Below are 20,323 nucleotides of genomic sequence, written 5' to 3'. Positions count from 1 at the left end.
CAACTTGTGTGGGAGTAGAGAAAAGGGGTTTTGAAAATTTGGCATTTTTTGCAGTTTTGGCTCCACCCACGAGGCCCTGGGGGAGCTAAGATAATAAATTTTACAATTTACTTTCCTCTTATCCTACAAAAACTTCACAACAAAGATGATAACAATTGGCTTTGTAGTTTGCAGGAAGAACTTGTGTATGGACGATTCACGACGACGGATGAAGACTCAGGTGACCTAATTAGTAATAAGCTTTTATAAAGAAAATTTGCTGTTCTGTCTTCTTTGTGCTTGCTCCCAATATTGATTTATCATTATGTCGAAATGTCAAACGCTTTTGACATACTTTTTAGAAATATTGGTGTTCTCAACTCCGCATATGGTTTTCTGGCTATGACAATCATGTTGACAAACACAATTTTGGGAGCCGGGTTTTAACTAAAAACAAAGTACAGAAGTGTAAGCCTTTGGCCCTTGGGCTGATATGGGGCCAGTCGGGCTGCTAATTATGACATCTGATGCAATATTCTCTATATAAACATCAATATCTTGCTATTAATTACATTAATTTTGAAATTCTGAAATTCATCATTATGACATGCTGCATAAATCGTTAAAGCACAAGATGCAATGTATACGACTTCAGTAAATGAAGGAAAACTTGCTATAGAATACAATTCTACACCCTACAATACAGCTACGCTTCTTATGAAATGAAAGATCATCCATTTTATGTCTTCCATCAACCATAGACCTTTTCTTGTAAAGTGGTAAATATCATGCAAGACATGTTCTAGTATTGAATACAAAAATCATGTTGATTATACTTTTTTTAGTGGGAACTTCTTGTATACACGTGCATGTATATTAGATATGTCAGGAAAATAAACCACCAGTTAAAAAAAAACAACAAAAAAACCAACCAAGATATTTCGACTGAAAGCAGGTCACTGAAAAATGTATAACATATTAGTTAAAAAGAACCATTGAATAGTTTAAAATCTCTCATCAATCTCATACACTTGTATATATGCAAGTTATGTGTACATGCACAGGGTACATACATGTGTACCTAAAGGGTTCCCCCAATTTCTGAAAAAGAAATTGCAATTCTACTCGGATATCTTCCCGAGTTGAAGACAGCTGATCCGTATGGGCCAGGTGTAAAACAAACTGTATAATGGATTGATACTGTGCTCACTGTAGGTATACAAATGGCTGGATTTATCAGAATAAATGAATATTCTCAGCAAGTGCACATGTACCGGTCCGTTACAGTAGCCCCAGGTAAACAGTTGCCAGCATTCGTTCCATTTTCTTGGCGAGTATAATTCATGTAGCATATAATATATGTGCATATATTATTTACATTTATGCATCTGCATTTTGTATGAAGTGAATGTGAATCAAAGATCCTAATACTCTTTGCGATTGAATTCTGTCAGTAGATAATTGGCAAATGATTTATCCGTGTTAATTACATATTCTTGATGTGTTTACGGTAAATATTTGCATGCATATGCAGAAAAGCCTTTTCTTCCAATAATCTAAATTATCCAAATCTTTAGAAATTTGCAATATAAACAAAGTAAAAAACTGGAGACTAACACCTTGAGGTTTAAATTGCAGAATATTCTCAGGGTATTCGATAGGATCTGCATCCAAACGTATAAACTTGAAGAAATAAAACAGACCACCAACACATGACCTAATTTACATGTTTATCGGAAGTTTAAGAAATACAAGAAGTCTTTTAAGGGCGATTCCATTTGTTTCTTACTCCCTATACATTATATGTATTATCGGAGATGTACACTGGTTGAGTCTATCTTCACTGGTAGGCTTCTAAATCGTAAACGCTAATGTGAAGTGAAGTGTAGCACACACACCCAATATACAATGCAAATCTGATGCATATAACAATAAAATATCCAACTAATATGGCAAATAAACAGGGAAGTGTGGAGGACATTGAGAATTCTCATAGACATTTATTTATGAATTCATGTCAGCTTTAATCGATGAACTGGAGACCCTGCCTGTAACCATGCACGAATCCATTACCCGATGATAATGCTCACCAATGGATATACAATCATAAATCTGTTATACAATGTATTTATTATTCTCAAGTAGAATTTAGGATTTGTATTTCACACACAATAAATGAAACACTGGTACATGTATCTTGCACTTCAATAAAAAAAAATGTATAAAATATATCCATACTTGCATTGACACGAATGAAAGGATTAATAAACACCCTTTGTTGCATTGTAGATTGTGGTCGCACCATATACACTATTACAGAGGTAAATATATATTGTCCAACAAACTGCATGGTTCTCCTGTAAAAGCTAAAAACGTCGAGTTGTCAAAGTGGAGAATACATACTTTGTTCATGGAATGTGATGAGCTTTTACAGGAAACCAAACAACAGAATTTAAACATTAAAACATTAAATTGCATTGTTAAGTGTAGAGAGAACAATTAATAAAGGTAAAAAATATATATATATGTAATATACAACATTAAATGACAAAGGGATATGCAATTCTGTTTGTGGTATTCAGGTCCACTTATTAAATATACATCTCATTATCAAGGATTACAAACGAAGCTTACATGATTGCATAATAGTGCATCCATGTATATACATATATACAGTGAAAACTGACTAATTTGACACCTGTGCAATCTGTTTCACTGGGCATTCTGACCCCAATTTTCATTGTTTTTACACTATTTATTCAACATCCTGTGTATTCTTGAACAAAAGAATTTGTCTCCCAGTTCATGTCAGATTAGACAGGTTTCACTGTAGCAGATAATGATGAAACAGAAAATGTGTCCATAAAATGTACATAGCAAATAACAACTAAAAGTTCAAAGGGATTTCTGTGTCAGCCTCATCAGTAGATGGTATGAGATGAATTAATGGAAGACCACATTTCTAAGACACAATATACAGTATATATATGTATATACATAAATTTAGTAAACTGTCAAAGCCCAAGCTGAAGCTTGTACGTGAACCTGTATCATGCATCATACAGATGAGGCATTCTGAGCTGCCCCCCCCCCCCCCCCCCCCCCATCCCATCATCATACAGATGAGGTATTCTGAGCCCCCCCCCCCCCCCCCCCCGCATCATACAGATGAGGTATTCTGAGGCCCCTCTCCCCCCAAGTGAATACTGCGATGATCAAATAACAAAGCAACAGAGGCTGATATCACAGAGTTCTACTCCAAAAGTATGCATATAATACACAAACTATGATGATACTATTATAAACCTAGTCCTATCATTCTGTATTCACAATGTCATGTATCAGAGGGTTGTGAATTCGTCGTCAGGATTTACAAACACTGCTGATAGCTGTCCCATTTTCTCCCCCTTGTCTCCAGCATACCCTGGATTCATGTAGGCAAATTGACCTTTGGAGATGGAGCTGCTGATTTGGGACATACTTCCACTGGCGTCACTGTCGTCGTAGTAGCCGTCTGACCCGGATCCATCTGAAATCACTCCGTCTGTCTGCTCACGAGTAAAGCTTAGGAACACCTGAAGAAGTGACATGCTGATTATTTCACCAGTAGAGTGGGGGAGGAGGGGGGGGGGATAAAGCACACATTGAGAGAATTAAGTATAAAGGGTTAATAACTTGGTTTGTAGGATATACAGTTGAACTTTGTTATCTCGAACATCACTATTTCGAATATCATGGATATGTTGAAGTGAGTTGCAATGCCCAACTGTATTTTAACCTCAATATTTTAAATACTTGGATATCTTGAAGTTTTTTCTTGGGGCCGCATCAAATTTGAGATAAAATTTAGGTTTGAATGTACATGATTTTAATTCACCAAACATTATCATCAACTGATCGAGCTAGGAATAAAGGCATTCCAGAGCTTGAGAACATTCTGATTCCTATTAAACATATCAGTCAATAAATCTTACATCATCCAGTGTGGTTTGAGAGACAGAGAAGTTTTGAATTGTTCCTCGATCCTTTTGCTCTTCGAGGGCCTGTATGACATCAGCCACAGACGTGTGATCACTGGGCACCTGCACCTCCAGCACCCCCTGGTGTTGGACCTAGAAAATCAACACATTATTTGTAATCTCTGCCATGCAGAATTTAAGGTGTCAAATACACCACAGAGTAATAAAAATATACGTATAATTTTGAAACTAAAAAAAACCCCACAGCCTGGATATGTAGAATGTATGTATTCAATTATGTACCCTGAATATGGATCCTGGGAATCTTGTTTGGAGGAAGTTCATTAATTCGTGCCTCTCGGAGGGAAGACCACATTGGTGTATTGTCAGCGTATGGCCGCTTCCAAATCTACAGAGAGCAAATATTATGTTCACTATTTGTCTTATAACTAGTGCCTTTAATCTCTGATGATAAAAATTTACTTATTTTAACAGGATGAGGAATACATACTTGTCTTTGAGGTGTTGAGAATTGCCAATGCATTGGAAGGATCCATTCACCATTATGGCTAATCGCGTGCATATGGCATCACATTCCTCCATACTGAAAGAGAGAACATATATGAAGAACATTCTATAACATATTCTGTCAAAAAAAATTAATTTTTGACACCTTTCACAAGTGTTACCTGGTAAAACTATAAACTCACCTGTGGGAGGTCATAACAATGGACTGGCCATTGTCCAAGGCAGCGGTCAAACAATCCCACACGTGACGTTTGGCCACTGGGTCCATACCAGTGGTAGGCTCATCCTGTCACATGATGGAAAAACATATAAAACATTGACTAACCTATTGACTTAACATTTAAATCATTTTATAATTACATACAACTAATTACACACAACAAGAGCAATGCTCACAATGCAAAATATGTCTGTTCAATATACTCAGCCATGCAGAAGTAATCTACTTTAAAGTACATGTGCACTAAGTTTGATGATCCTAGCCTTATATTGTTTTACCTTCATGATTACCCATCAAAATATGACCTTGACATTGTGCTAAATTTGATGATCCTAGCTTTTTTTTGTGGCCAACAGAAAGACTGATGCACCATCTCATAACTTAATACGACCCAGCTATGATGGGCAGATAAAAACTGTCATGTTGGAGGGCTTTACAAGAATATACTCTTGTCCATCCCTAACTGGACATTTGAAAATCAATGAAACACCAAACCACTGGGTGGATTTTTAATATTTCTACACACATTATATCATGGTAGTTCTAGTTATATATATACTGTAAACCAACTCTTATTCAAGATGACTTTATTTCGCACCTTTGCCAGTGATAAACTGGTTCACCGAGACTAATTTCGCAACCGAGGTAATCTTAAATGAATACGAGAGACATTAATGGATTGGTTTACGGCAAGAAATATCCATGAAAACAACATTTTAGCAAACCCTGCAAAAATTTCTGGCATGCCAATAAAAGTTTACAGTACTATTTATGGAGAGATATGGATTTATTTACTGACCAGGAAGACCACGCTGGGGTCACCCAGCAGGGCGACAGCTACCGAGAGCTTCCTCTTCATTCCACCGCTGTATGTATGTACAGCCTTGTCAGCGAACGTACTCAGCTTCAACCTCTGGATCAAGTCGTGAACAGTCTATCCACAAAAACAGAAGATGAGATTATTATATTAATCTGGATCAAGTCTACATTAGATTATCATGTTAATCTGGATCAAGTCTTGAACAGTATATCCACAAAATTAGATAGTTCACAACACCAATATCTACTTCTATCTCGTGATAATGTGCATTTTAAGATACTTTCTTTTACTTCGATGTCTTCGACGTACGGTAAAGCAAGAATGCTAATTAAGTTGTACTGAGAGAAGTAATTCCCTGCCTTACAGCACATATTCTAGATATGCTAATTAAAACAAGCACACATACAGTACATGTATATGAAATACTGGTACTTTTCAAAGTTCTTCTAGCATCATCTGACCATTAGTTGTTCTAGCAACATCTGACCATTAGCTGGTCTAGCAACATCTGATCATTGGCTGTTCTAGCAACATCTGACCATTGGCTGTTCTAGCAACATCTGACCACGAGTTGTTCTAGCAACATCTGACCATTAGCTGTTCTAGCAACATCTGATCATTGGCTGTTCTAGCAACATCTGATCATTGGCTGTTCTAGCAACATCTGACCATTAGTTGGTCTAGCAACATCTGACCACGAGTTGTTCTAGCAACATCTGACCATTAGCTGTTCTAGCAACATCTGACCATTAGCTGTTTTAGTGATATCTGACCTATAGTTGGTTTTTTGTTAGTTTGATTAAAATTATAAATTACAATAAGAGATGCATAATTTGATAACGTACATATTTTCTGTAGCCGGCGGGAAGTCCCCTCATCCTGGCATAGAAGTGTAGAACCTCTGCCCCTGTCAGGTACCGGTCCAGAGCATCCTCCTGGGGGCAGTACCCGAGGTCTTGACCCACCTTAGACTCCCCATAGGCAATTCTAATTTGACAAAGAAAAGTAACTCTAATCATCACAGCCATATACGGTTCATGTATAGCGTAAGACATTTTCAACTTGAACACTCTTTGCTACAGGAAACAAACTTCTCTAAATCCTTTTGCAGTTATAACTGTCTGATTGAATGCCTATGAACTAGTTCGATCTCACCTGACTCTAGTTTTATGCCAACATTTTTTAATATAGTTTTTTCTACATTTTTTTTTACACTGTATAATCCAAAACCCTGTATAAACTGACACAATATTGATCTCCCTGAGCATGTTGCATAAGACATGGTTTGCTGTTCTAACAATATACAAAAACATCTCCTTTCCTGGTCTTGTTCTCTGTTATACAAGTACCTGTTGATGTAACTTGTCTAGTTCTCTGTTATACAAGTACCTGTTGATGTAACTTGACTAGTTCTCTGTTATACAAGTACCTGCTGACGTAACTTGACTAGTTCTCTGTTATACAAGTACCTGCTGACGTAACTTAGAAACCATTACCTGTGACTGTTGATGTAACTTAGAAACCATTACCTGTGACTGTTGATGAATGCTGCTCCCTTTGATGGTAGAATGTCTCCTGTTAGCATTCTGAATGTTGTAGTTTTACCAGCACCATTCACTCCAAGCAGTCCGAAGCACTACAAACAGACACAGTTACTGTTACCATGAAGCTACAAGAGTACTGAAGGGACTGAATACTGATTGTAATGAGACTGAAGGGACTGAATACTGATTGTAATCAGACTGAAGAGACTGAATACTGATTGTAATGAGACTGAAGAGTGAATACTGATTGTAATCAGACTGAATACTGATTGTAATGAGACTGAAGAGACTGAATACTGATTGTAATCAGATTGAAGAGACTGAATACTGATTGTAATCGGACTGAAGAGACTAAATAATGATTGTAATTGGACTGACCTCTCCTTTCTTGACACCAAAACATAACCGGTTCACGGCCAAGAAGTCATGTCGTCCACGGGTGTATAACTGTAAAACAAAAACATTTTATCCACTGACATCATCGAAAGGTGGTCAAAATTTTAACTGACATCACCAAGAGGTGGTCAAAATTTCAACTGATTGAGAGATGAGCAAGATCTCATATGAAATCATAGATGGTAAAGATCTCAAATGACATCAGTGAGAGATGGTTAAGATTTCATTAATCATCAATGAAAACTGCTTATCATACAAAAGTCTTGGCAGAAGAATGTATTTTCATAAGAAAAGGAGTAACATTTCAACCCCAATTTGATGAATATAGAAGGTGACCGTTAAGATTGACTATCCCAATTTTACCTTGGACAAGTTTGACACGGTGACGGAGTTCCCGGATGTCGTGTTCTCTGTGATACGAGCACGCTCAGTGCTTACATCCTCATCCTCCTTCTCGTAATCCGAATGTAACCCAGGGGGAACTCTGCTCAGAAAACAATTCAGTGTACCACATTAGACTCAGTTCATCGAAACTGAAGAAGGTGTAACAAAAGGGCAATATGAAGGTAACAGATGTGATGAAACAAAAGGTGAATTGATCTAGCTACTGATACTAAGAATATTTGCTGAGGAGACCACATTTTCTCACATATAAACCAGTGGTACACTGACATCTTACATAGCTATGATCTCATATATTTTCTGATATACTTTAAGCGATTATATAATATATCTTGTATTGTTTTCTTTGATATTTCGATTTTATGTAGCTTTTCGTGGACAGTCTTGGGTTTTTAAGTTAACATATAAAGCGTAAACTATTTTAAATATCAAGTTTTGGCATTTAAGTTCAAATTAGGATTTTAATAATTCTGAATTTTCTCAGAGGTCCTGAATAAAAGGGTTTTTAAAGTTTATATATAAAGTGTAAACTATTTTCAATATTTAGTTTTTGCATTGAGGTTCAAATGAGGATTTTGATAATTCTGATTTTTTTTCTCAAAGGTCCTGAATAAATGCATTAAACTATAGATAGAATGCAAAAAATAATCCTGCATTATTTACTAGGGATATGGAAATTCCACCCTCTGGGACAAGGTTCTCCGTCTAAGCGTCAGCAAAGCCTCGTCCCAGATGGCAAATCTTTTCCCATTAAGTAGAACTTCCCTATCCCACAGTCACCTAATTGAAAGATTCTATCAATCTCAGACCAAAGAGACTTACAATTAAAACCAAATTAACCATTGCACATTCTTCATCACATGTATACCCACCTGTTTGAGCAACGGCATGAGAACTCGGTCAGCAGGGTGATTGTGAAGAAGACGGCTCCTTGTATACCCATAGCAATGTAGTTCCAGGCTAGCATGTCAAAGGAGAATGGATCTACATAGCCGTCCTGTCCGAACTGGGACAAAATCTCTGTCTTTAGCTGATTGGCTGTTAGTTTCAGGAAGCCATTAACATAACTGAACTGAGGGAAGACCAGGAAGATGTAACTCAGGATCTCAAACACCTCCTTGATTTTCTGAAAACAAATTTGTGAACTTGTTATATATAGATATAGAGGTATATAAAGGTAGTAGAGATAGCAGATATTCTGCCAGACTAGACTACCATCACCCGGAGAATTACAAGCATCTCTTTTGTTGTAGGCCAAGGGACTTCTGATTCAGGATAGATAGATATATGATATTTTAGTACACTAATGCAGTAAAGACATACGATATCCTAGTACACTAATTCAGGATAGATATACAATATTTGCCTGACTAACAACATCTGACTCAGGATAGATATACAATATTTTTGCATGACTAACAACATCTGATTCAGGATAGGCATACAATATTTTGCCTGACTAACAACATCTGACTCAGGATAGACATACGATATTTTGCCTGACTGACAACATCTGACTCAGGATAGATATACAATATTTGCCTGACTAACAACATCTGATTCAGGATAGATATACAATATTTGCCTGACTAACAACATCTGATTCAGGATAGACATACGATATTTTGCCTGCAGACTAACAACATCTGACTCAGGATAGACATACGATATTTTGCCTGAAGACTAACAACATCTGACTCAGGATAGACATACGATATTTTGCCTGACTGACAACATCTGACTCAGGATAGATATACAATATTTGCCTGACTAACAACATCTGATTCAGGATTGATATACAATATTTTTGCATGACTGCAACAACATCTGATTTAGGATAGACTGTATTTTGCCTGACTAACATCTGACTCAGGATAGACATACGATGTTTTTGCCTGACTAACAACATCTTGTGACCTGTGTCTCTTTAGTACTGATATTAGTACACTGATATATAGTACATGTACCTCTGATCCTGAGAAGTACTCTAGGAGGAATATAGTGCTGGCTGTGGTGATTCCGATGAAGACGCTGCCACAGAACAGAACCATGTACGCTGTGGACACATCCCTGAACATCCGCATCGTACTGTACATCAGGGGGATCGATGCCCAGCTGAAATACAGGGCAAAATATTTACAAATCCAGATAGCTAAAACTGAGACATTATTTACAAATCCAGATAGCTAAAACTGAGACATTATTTACAAATCCAGACAACTAAAACTGAGACATTATTTACAAATCCAGATAGCTAAAACTGAGACATTATTTACAAAACCAGATAGCTAAAACTGAGACATTATTTACAAATCCAGACAACTAAAACTGACACATTATTTACAAATCCAGATAGCTAAAACTGACACATTATTTACAAATCCAGATAGCTAAAACTGAGACATTATTTACAAAACCAGATAGTAGAACTAAGACATTATTTACAAACTCAGATAGCTAAAACCGAGATACTATTTACAAACTCAGATAACTGAAATGGAGACAAGGACAGAATGACCACAGTGTGAGACTTACCCATACAGAATGACCAACAGGATACTAGCGTTCAGGTTAGATCTCTCCCAGTAAGTGGCATTTTGGAAGATGGCCATGATAGCAATAGTGATCGAAACAGTTACGCAGTAAAGCATCTGAAAATCAAAGACAGGCAAATACAACCATATTGATATGTTACACGTTTATATCTATTTACAGTAAGACAGGGAAAGTCATTAAACTACACATCAGAATGTTACATGTATATATCTATTTACAGTGATCAAAGACAGGGAAAGTCATTAAACTACACATCAGAATGTTACATGTATATATCTATTTACAGTGATCAAAGACAGGGAAAGTCATTAAACTACACATCAGAATGTTACATGTATATAACTATTTACAGTAAAAGATGGTAAAAGTTGAGATACATAATATACATATAGCAACAGTGATGACTCACCATATCCCACAAAATGGCCGTGAACCAGTACAGAAGAGGACCAGTCCCACTAATAAACTGCAGCTGTTTCTCTTTCTTCAGCAGTTCGTTCAAAATATACATAGTAAAACCGACAGGGATGAAGGAGAAAGCCACCAACATAAACAGTCCAATCCCTACATCAGAGGCCTTCTTCAACCTGTAATATAGTATATCAGTTAGTCATAACCTGTAATATAGTATATCAGTTAGTCATAACCTGTAATATAGTATATCAGTTAGTCATAACCTGTAATATAGTATATCAGTTAGTCATAACCTGTAACATAGTATATCAGTTAGTCATAACCTGTAACATAGTATATCAGTTATAACCTGTAACATAGTATATCAGTTAGTCATAACCTGTAATATAGTATATCAGTTAGTCATAACCTGTAATATAGTATATCAGTTAATTTAGTCATAACCTGTAATATAGTATATCAGTTAATTTAGTCATAACCTGTAATATAGTATATCAGTTAGTCATAACCTGTAATATAGTATATCAGTTAATTTAGTCATAACCTGTAATATAGTATATCAGTTAGTCATAACCTGTAATATAGTATATCAGTTAATTTAGTCATAACCTGTAATATAGTATATCAGTTAGTCATAACCTGTAATATAGTATATCAGTTAGTCATAACCTGTAATATAGTATATCAGTTAACTTAGTCATAACCTGTAATATAGTATATCAGTTAACTTAGTCATAACCTGTAATATAGTATATCAGTTATAACCTGTAACATAGTATATCAGTTAGTCATAACCTGTAATATAGTATATCAGTTAGTCATAACCTGTAACATAGTATATCAGTTAGTCATAACCTGTAACATAGTATATCAGTTATAACCTGTAACATAGTATATCAGTTAGTCATAACCTGTAATATAGTATATCAGTTAGTCATAACCTGTAACATAGTATATCAGTTAGTCATAACCTGTAACATAGTATATCAGTTAGTCATAACCTGTAATATAGTATATCAGTTAGTCATAACCTGTAAATATATATTATCACTACAATAACTTGATCTGAAGAGTCGGATCACATTGAGTTGACAGACGCGGATCATCAGATCACACAAGATGTGAAGCGTTTGTGAGAAGAGATCCCAGTTTGCTGTTCAAAAGGAAATTTCTATTCCTGTTAGGCAATAATGGTAAAGTCTTAGTTTCTAGAAGAGAGTGATGTAACTTGCAGTGTGTCTCTAGTGAGCTGCTGCTCGTGATATAACTTACAGTGTGTCTCTAGTGAGCTGCTGCTCGTGATATAACTTACAGTGTGTCTCTAGTGAGCTGCTGCTCGTGATATAACTTACAGTGTGTCTCTAGTGAGCTGCTGCTCGTGATATAACTTACAGTGTGTCTCTAGTGAGCTGCTGCTCGTGAAGTAAAATGGGTTGATTCATGGTCGTGATACCTGTTAGAAATAAATCATTGATATAAAATAACATCACTGCGATTTTCTTACAAACATTACAGGATCACCGAAAATATTCTTCTAATATCAAATTATCTTAGAAACCTCATTTAAAACAACCTTAATGCCTTGATTTGTAATATAACATTAAGTATTTGTCAAAATAATATCCTGTTTGTTACCAAAATTCTCAGGGTCAGTAACTCCTGCCTCGGCGAGTGTGGCTCTCAGCACGGAGTTAGACAGGGCGTTGTAGAAGGAGGGTAGTGCGTGTCTTCCTTTGTTATTGAACCAGACCGTCGATTTCATCATCTTAGGGTCACCAGACACAGGGTCAAAGGAGAGACCACCAAATCTTAGAAAAAAATAAAATGTGGTAGGAATGAAATTTCACACTATATTTCAAGTTCAAATTTCAAGAAACTTGATTCTTTCAGTCATTGAAAATACTAGTGAGGCAAACTTTTTCATGATCTTTTATCAATTCACCAGAAAAACGTATCATGTAATATACAACATAACATTTTCTAATATCTGATGAAAGTTGAATATACTATTAAAGACTATAGAGATTTTAATGCTAAAGAACTCAGAAACCATTCTTTGTAGACTAGACCCAAATCTAATGAACTCTCAAAAAGTCAATGATAGTAATTACTTTATGAGTGATGTCTATCAGTCTACCAACCTGTTCCATGTGAACCTCTGTGAGGTCTGCAGCAGATATTGCTCGATGTCTCTACCCCCGATGTTGTACAGCTGGGTTGTGGTCCTGGTCTTCATGTGTGGCACTTCCTGGTATATTGTATCATGGCTGCAGGTGAACTTATTGTCAACACAAGAACAGTTGCTGTACTTCTGGCCGGCCATTACTGTAGAAAACTTCTGGTCTGGAGTCACACACTCAAATGGAGACCTGAAATTGTCGATGAAAAATAAAACCAGTTTTATATGGACAATCGAGAAGACTTATGAATCCAGATGAAATGGAACAGTAGCCTACCCATAGTCAACATTTTTCATGCAGGTTGTTCCAAATCCGGGGTTCGACATGATGCTGTCCATCATATGACTGGTCACTAGATTATTGACGCTATCCCTGGAATTAATACATGCCAAGATGTATGTCATTCATTTCATTAAAACAGCATATCACCATTTCATGACATTTTAAAAATCTGACAGTAGCTGATCACCTTTTTAAAGGAATATTTTACCAAATACAACATAGGTAAGGAAAATATCTATTACAATATTAGCAGATAAAACCTGGCAAAATTATCATTTTTTCTAATTTTTAAAGTTCATTGAATTAAAGGTGAAACATCTCCCCTCACCTAGCTGATCCACCATTACATGTATATGGAAGTCTTACTTAATAAAGGCATGGCTACTGGGTCCATACAGCGGGGGAGTGAGGACTCTGGTCGGTGTACTGTCCATCTGAGGCTGTAACTCCATCAAGCCGAGACTAGCGAACATAAATACCAGGGGTAGAACCAACACAGAGAGAAACATGCGCCAGTCACGACGGTAGTGATGGAAACGTTTGATCAGCAAGCCGGAAAACTGACTCAATTTGTGTTTAATCATTCCTTCCCTTCTCTCTCCAGAATAATGCATGGGGTACCGGGCACCTGTAAAGATTGTAGGTCATTAAAACACAAACAAGAAAACCAAGAAACATGCATTAGGTACCAGGCACCTGTAAAGATTGTAGGTCATTAAAACTTAAACAAGAAAACCAAGGAATATGCATTAGGTACCAGGCACCTGTAGAGATTGTAGGTCATTAAAACACAAACAAGAAAACCAAGCAACACATTCGTACACATAGATTCACCTAGGTCTTCTTCATTTCAATGTGATGAGTATTTTCAAAAAGGACATGGATCTGTTTTGCAGCAGTGTCCATACAAAAGGTGCTAGAATATTAAGTGATCCCTGTGTGTGCCAACCATTAGGTGATCCCTATTACCCATCATTAACAGATCCCTGTGTCTGCCCACCATTAAGTAATCCCTATGTCTGCCCACCATTAAGTAATCCCTGTCTGCCCACCATTAAGTGATCCCTTTGTCTGCCCACCATTAAGTAATCCCTGTCTGCCCACCATTAAGTGATCCCTTTGTCTGCCCACCATTAAGTTATCCCTTTGTCTGCCCACCATTAAGTGATCCCTTTGTCTGTCTGCCCACCATTAAGTAATCCCTATGTCTGCCCACCATTAAGTGATCCCTATGTCTGCCCACCATTAAGTGATCCCTATGCCTGCCCACCATTAACTGATCCCTATGCCTGCCCACCATTAAGTGATCCCTGTGTCTGCCCACCATTAAGTAATCCCTGTCTGCCCACCATTAAGTGATCCCATTGTCTGCCCACCATTAAGTAATCCCTGTCTGCCCACCATTATGTGATCCCTTTGTCTGCCCACCATTAACTGATCCCTGTGCCTGCCCACCATTAAGTGATTTCCTTTGTGTGCCTATGCTAAGTGATTCCTATTAATGCCTACATTATACATAGACAAACATCACCATGGTAGGATTGTTGTTTTTGCCATGTTAAGAGCTTTTCTGACTTACTGCGATGTTAAGACCTTTTCTGACTTACCGCGGTGTTAAGAGCTTTTTTGACTTACCGCGGTGTTAAGAGCTTTTCTGACTTACCGCGGTGTTAAGAGCTTTTCTGACTTACCGCGGTGTTAAGAGCTTTTCTGACTTACCGCGGTGTTAAGGGCTTTTCTGACTTACTGTGATGTTAAGAGCTTTTCTGACTTACCGCGGTGTTAAGAGCTTTTCTGACTTACCGCGGTGTTAAGGGCTATTCTGACTTACCACGGTGTTAAGAGCTTTTCTGACTTACCGCGGTGTTAAGGGCTTTTCTGACTTACTGTGATGTTAAGAGCTTTTCTGACTTACCGCGGTGTTAAGAGCTTTTCTGACTTACCGCGGTGTTAAGGGCTATTCTGACTTACCGCGGTGTTAAGAGCTTTTCTGACTTACCGTGGTGTTAAGAGCTTTTCTGACTTACTGCGGTGTTAAGAGCTTTTCTGACTTACCGTGTTCATCAGTGGGGTTCTCATCATGTTCCTTTAGTGGATTCTCAAGTTTTGGCTTTTGACGACATTCCCTTAAAACTTCTTCTGTTAAGGCGGTGTCATTGTCTGCCACACAGCACACTTTATGGAATACCTAAAGTTATCGAAAAAATTATCAGCTCAATTAGCATTCCAAGAGTAATTCTGATTGCTTGTAATCACATGCAAACAACCAAGTGCAATGACATCTATAAATGTCTGTGGAGGTCAAAATAAATACTTCACACCAATACAAATTACCACACTTTCTTTAAAATTTGGTGAAGTTTTATTTGATTTGATTACATAATTCAAGTAAAATGAAGCCCCTAGAGCCAGTATCTTATACATTTAAGGATGACTGTATCAGAGTAAGCTCATTAAGGATGACTGTATCAGATTAAGGATGACTGTATCAGAGTAAGCTCATTAAGGATGACTGTATCAGATTAAGGATGACTGTATCAGAGTAAGCTCATTAAGGATGACTGTATCAGAGTAAGCTCATTAAGTATGACTGTATCAGATTAAGGATGACTATATCAGAGTAAGTTCATTAAGGATGACTGTATCAGATTAAGGATGACTGTATCAGAGTAAGCTCATTATGGATGACTGTATCAGATTAAGGATGACTATATCAGAGTAAGTTCATTAAGGATGACTGTATCAGAGTAAGCTCATTAAGGATGACTATATCAGAGTAGGCTCATTAAGGATGACTGTATCAGAGTAAGCTCATTAAGGATGACTGTATTAGATTAAGTTCATTAAGGATGATTGCCACGAGAGCAAAGCTTGTCTGGTTCCCCACCTCCTCCAGTGTTGTGTCGTACACTCCGTAACTGTCCACACCTAGCGACATGGCCTCTCTGTCCAAGTTGTGCAGGCACTTGAAGAACTGATTTGATTGGTCCATTGTGAAGGGCAATGACACAGTGACCTCTGACCCTATTTCATTAATAATCGCAGCTTCCGGTATGAAGGACCTCACCACAGTCAGCACATCCTCAGTATTACAGGAATCTGATAAAATATCATGTCAGATTTGATAGTTTGTTTATAAAATGTCTCGATTCATAACGTTAAGACAGAATTAGGCAACACGCCACTAAAACTATACTGTGAAAGGCAAAGATAATGAACAGTGATCAATCTCATAACTACCACAAGCAATACAAAATAGATAGTTGGGCAAACACGGACCCCTGGACACACCAGAGGTGGGATCAGGTGCCTAGGAGGAGTGAGCATCCCCTGTCGACCGGTCACACCTGCCGTGAACCCTATATCCTGATCAGGTAAACGGAGTTATCCGTAGTCAAATTCAGTGTGCCAAGAATGGTCTAACAATCGGTATAAAACACATAAGACAGAATTTGACCCAATGATAGGTTGCATTGGCAAACTAGATCGTTATAACGACCATAGAATTTGCGAAATTCTGACTTTAATCGAGACTGTTGAAACCCCTGTACCATCAACTTGTTTGTCAGTAGCTTAGTATCAGAAATCCCCAGTGATGATATCAGGCAAGTACCTGCTTTGCCGAATTTCAGATGGTAGCCACTGCCCACTTTCTGTTTAAGGAACATGGGGGACCCTGTACACAGGATTCGGCCTTTGTGCATCACCGCGACTCGGTCACCAATTGTGTCGGCCTCGTCCAGGAAGTGTGTGGACAGCAGAATGGTACATCCTGTCAAAAAAGAAAATGGTTGTTTATAGTCTGCTTTACTTATGAAACAAACATGTTTCATTGGTTTAAATCTGGAAATATACACTTTAAGTAGAAATGTGAATACTGATCTTTAATCAATCTTTCAAATTGCATTTCTTTCAATTCGATGCAATAGTTGTTAACTTTTACAAACAGTTACTGATTTTCAACCAGGGAATTCACATGCATACCACATAAGACACATATCCCAACACAAATAAGGAACAAAGTGGAATTAGTATGTTTCTACAGATGTCATTGTAACATCTACACAAATCAACTGAAGACAAAGTGTACAATGTGGAGGCAATCTGTTACAATGGATGTCATTGTGACAATAACTATTGTACATATGCATGTTCCTATAATTAAGAAATAAATATTTCCTATTTATAATACACGAGAGTATGAACTGTGGTGCTACAAACTAATCATACTTCATGAAGCACGTTAGCATTGCAATTCATACCCTCATGTATTTCCCAAAATAAAATTTATACATATTTACATTTGTTTCTGTCAGAATTCCCAGCCATTAAAAGAGATGTACTATATTCATCAAGATTCATACGCGAATTGTTCACTTCTGCAACATTCATGAGGAAATGGTTATTATTACAATTTGTAAAGACATCAGAGGCAAAAACATGGGAAATGTAAGTATATGTCGACACCTTAAATTTATATTACTGTTGTTATCCCAGACACCTTTAAGTTGATCTCTGTTTGCCCTATTTCAATTTCATATTAAAAGTATATAGCTATAGGTCAGGAGGTAGGCAAAATCTTCACCTATCTTGAAAATGTTACAGTAACTATTTCTCTAAATGGACTCTAAATAGCTAAGACAACTTGTTGACTTGGAAGTGTGGGAACTGCACAGCTTAGTTACACATGTACCTAAAGATTCTAGAAATGCATGGGTAAAAAACAATCTCCTGATAATTAAGAGTAAAAAACTTTACAAGTCCAGGAGATTACTTTCAATTGGTCAGGTAAGGGCAAACAAACAACTTCTTAGTTTTAGAATAAGTGCACTGTACATTAACATGCAGTTTAAAATACACTTACGTTCCACTCCACTCACTAGTGAAAATAATCAGTTAATCAATCTTTTGACACTCAGTAAAAATAAAATAATCAAAGAACCCCTTGAAACACATTATTGAAAACATTTTCCGTATAGTATTATTGTTTTTTGTACTCACTAATTTTCAGTATGATCAACAGTACCACCATTTCATTTACTCACTCATTTTCCGCTTGACCAGGAGGTTCCATATACTTCTCCGCCCACTTGGATCCACGCCACTTGTTGGTTCATCCAGAATGACCGCCTTTGAATCCCCAGCGAAGGCCAGAGCCACACAGAGACGCCGCTGCATGCCCCCGGACAGAGTGGACACTACTGCATTCTGGACATGCCACAGGTCAACATCATGCAACAAGCTGAAAGAAAAGGCAAATGCATGTATCACAATGGCTATTGATTTTGTACTTAAAAGTGATTCTCTGTAACTACTTTAAAAAAATTCGGCACGCATAATCACCGATTTTCACAAAAAATTACAGCTGGTTTGTGCTTTCAATATGACTAGTGATTTCAGGGTATGATTTGTGAGAGCTGCTCTCAGTGAAATTCTCTCACCTGTCTACATCCCTTTTAATTTCCTTTCCAGAAAAGTTGGACTTGATTGCAGAATAGAACTCCAGGTGTTCTCGAACTGTCATGCTGCAAAACAAACACTGCATGGAATAACAGACAATCCCTCATAGAGGCATCATAGAAAATCATCAGAATTCTTACAATTTTTGTTGTGAGTTTGTAATAACTACGAGGTTGGGAACAAAGTGACTTACTAGTGGAACAGAGCGTTGTATTGAGGACAGATTCCTATCTGCGTGGCACCGTGTCGAACTCTGTGTCCGTAGATTGATACCTTACCGTGGGTGGGCTGCAAAATGCCCGACATCATATTCCTATTCAAATAAGAAAAAAAGAAAGCTTACAAAAGAAGCCAAGTTTTACAATTATCATTACAGCACTACAGTAAAACATGACGAGAGCGAACCTCCAGGGCCAGCGAAAAACAGTTCATATTTTGTAATTTTCCTCTCATAGGGCAATAAATATCACTTCACAATAAGCGTGAATTTATCATAAGTGTGTATTTGTTATAAGCATGATTTTCGTTTCCTTTGGTTAGTAAAGTGTAAAAAATAATGAACGGAGATAATGCTTACATCAAATTATCCGATTTACTGTACACAACATGATGAAGCACTTAGTTATACAGTAAAACACACTTATAAGCAAAGTGTTGGGGATGGAGAATTTTGATTTGTTATAAACAAAATTCTTTATATCCAATAAGCTCATATATTTTAAATCTATAGGGAATGAATATCTCTTCACTATCAGCATGAATCCATTATAACTGTGTTTGCTGTAACCATGCTTTACTGTAGTATCACAGGATAAAGGCCAACCTGTGAGGTCAGCACACTTACAGTGTGGTGGACTTGGCAGCGCCGTTGTGACCCAGCAGAACAGTCACCTGGCCCTCAAAGAAATCACAGTTTAGACTCTTGACCACTTCCTGGTTTCCAAACTTCTTACTGAGATGTTTTAGGGACATGCCAACTCTTTGGTCCTTACTAAACTCCTCCATTAGAGCACCTGTCAAATTAAAAGACAAAGAAAAGGATGTAAAATAATTCCCATAAACCAAGCTACAGTACGACCAGTACACACAGGATCATCCACCGTAAAGACAAACAAATCCTAAAATTACAGTGCTAATTCCCTTACTGAAAGGTACAGTAAAACACACTTATAGTAAAGTACTAGGAACAAACAGTTCTCATTTGTTATAAACATAATTCGCTATATCCAAAAGGTTCATTATATGTTTGAAAACTATAGGGAATAAAAATTACTTTGCTGTAAGCATAAATTCATTATATCTGTCTTCGCTGTATTAACTGTGTTTTACTGTATCAATAGATGATGAACGCAAAGTACTGTTAATGCTCACCTGTGCCTGCGTTTGTGACGGTTTGATCTGATGACGTAATTCTCACCTGCGTTTGTGATGTATTTGTCTGATGATATAATTCTCACCTATGCCTGTGTTTGTGTCATATTTATCTGATGACATAATTCTTACCTGTGCCTGCATTTGTGAAATATTTGTCTGATGATATAATTCTCACCTGTGCCTGCATTTGTGACATATTTGTCTGATGA

At 37.2% G+C, this 20,323-nt stretch overlaps 1 protein-coding gene across 2 annotated transcripts in view; it reads right to left on the bottom strand.

The window, feature by feature from the left end:
* Positions 1 to 3,297: 3,297 nt before the first annotated feature.
* The window catches only part of LOC125668687 (uncharacterized), a 95,137-nt gene continuing 78,111 nt past the window's right edge, over positions 3,298 to 20,323 (bottom strand). For both annotated transcript variants that reach the window (XM_056163749.1, XM_056163750.1), the window contains 26 exons: positions 19,585 to 19,753; positions 18,934 to 19,053; positions 18,722 to 18,805; positions 18,326 to 18,522; positions 16,894 to 17,052; positions 16,168 to 16,379; positions 15,336 to 15,468; positions 13,647 to 13,908; positions 13,275 to 13,370; positions 12,960 to 13,187; positions 12,454 to 12,626; positions 12,211 to 12,271; positions 10,814 to 10,991; positions 10,384 to 10,499; positions 9,816 to 9,963; positions 8,721 to 8,974; positions 7,810 to 7,930; positions 7,429 to 7,497; positions 7,036 to 7,142; positions 6,352 to 6,493; positions 5,486 to 5,620; positions 4,649 to 4,752; positions 4,450 to 4,542; positions 4,242 to 4,347; positions 3,954 to 4,091; positions 3,298 to 3,554 (listed from right to left, as the gene is read on the bottom strand). In XM_056163749.1, the coding sequence (XP_056019724.1) occupies positions 3,321 to 3,554; positions 3,954 to 4,091; positions 4,242 to 4,347; positions 4,450 to 4,542; positions 4,649 to 4,752; positions 5,486 to 5,620; positions 6,352 to 6,493; positions 7,036 to 7,142; positions 7,429 to 7,497; positions 7,810 to 7,930; positions 8,721 to 8,974; positions 9,816 to 9,963; positions 10,384 to 10,499; positions 10,814 to 10,991; positions 12,211 to 12,271; positions 12,454 to 12,626; positions 12,960 to 13,187; positions 13,275 to 13,370; positions 13,647 to 13,908; positions 15,336 to 15,468; positions 16,168 to 16,379; positions 16,894 to 17,052; positions 18,326 to 18,522; positions 18,722 to 18,805; positions 18,934 to 19,053; positions 19,585 to 19,753 (3,839 nt within the window). In that variant the 3' untranslated portion in view covers positions 3,298 to 3,320. The remainder of the gene's footprint in view (positions 3,555 to 3,953; positions 4,092 to 4,241; positions 4,348 to 4,449; positions 4,543 to 4,648; positions 4,753 to 5,485; positions 5,621 to 6,351; positions 6,494 to 7,035; positions 7,143 to 7,428; positions 7,498 to 7,809; positions 7,931 to 8,720; positions 8,975 to 9,815; positions 9,964 to 10,383; positions 10,500 to 10,813; positions 10,992 to 12,210; positions 12,272 to 12,453; positions 12,627 to 12,959; positions 13,188 to 13,274; positions 13,371 to 13,646; positions 13,909 to 15,335; positions 15,469 to 16,167; positions 16,380 to 16,893; positions 17,053 to 18,325; positions 18,523 to 18,721; positions 18,806 to 18,933; positions 19,054 to 19,584; positions 19,754 to 20,323) is intronic.

Source organism: Ostrea edulis, chromosome 4, assembly GCF_947568905.1.
Source record: "Ostrea edulis chromosome 4, xbOstEdul1.1, whole genome shotgun sequence".
Classification (NCBI taxonomy): Eukaryota; Metazoa; Mollusca; class Bivalvia; order Ostreida; family Ostreidae; genus Ostrea; species Ostrea edulis.
Note: the sequence above shows the minus strand (reverse complement) of the source record. Positions and strands in the feature narration are given on the sequence as shown.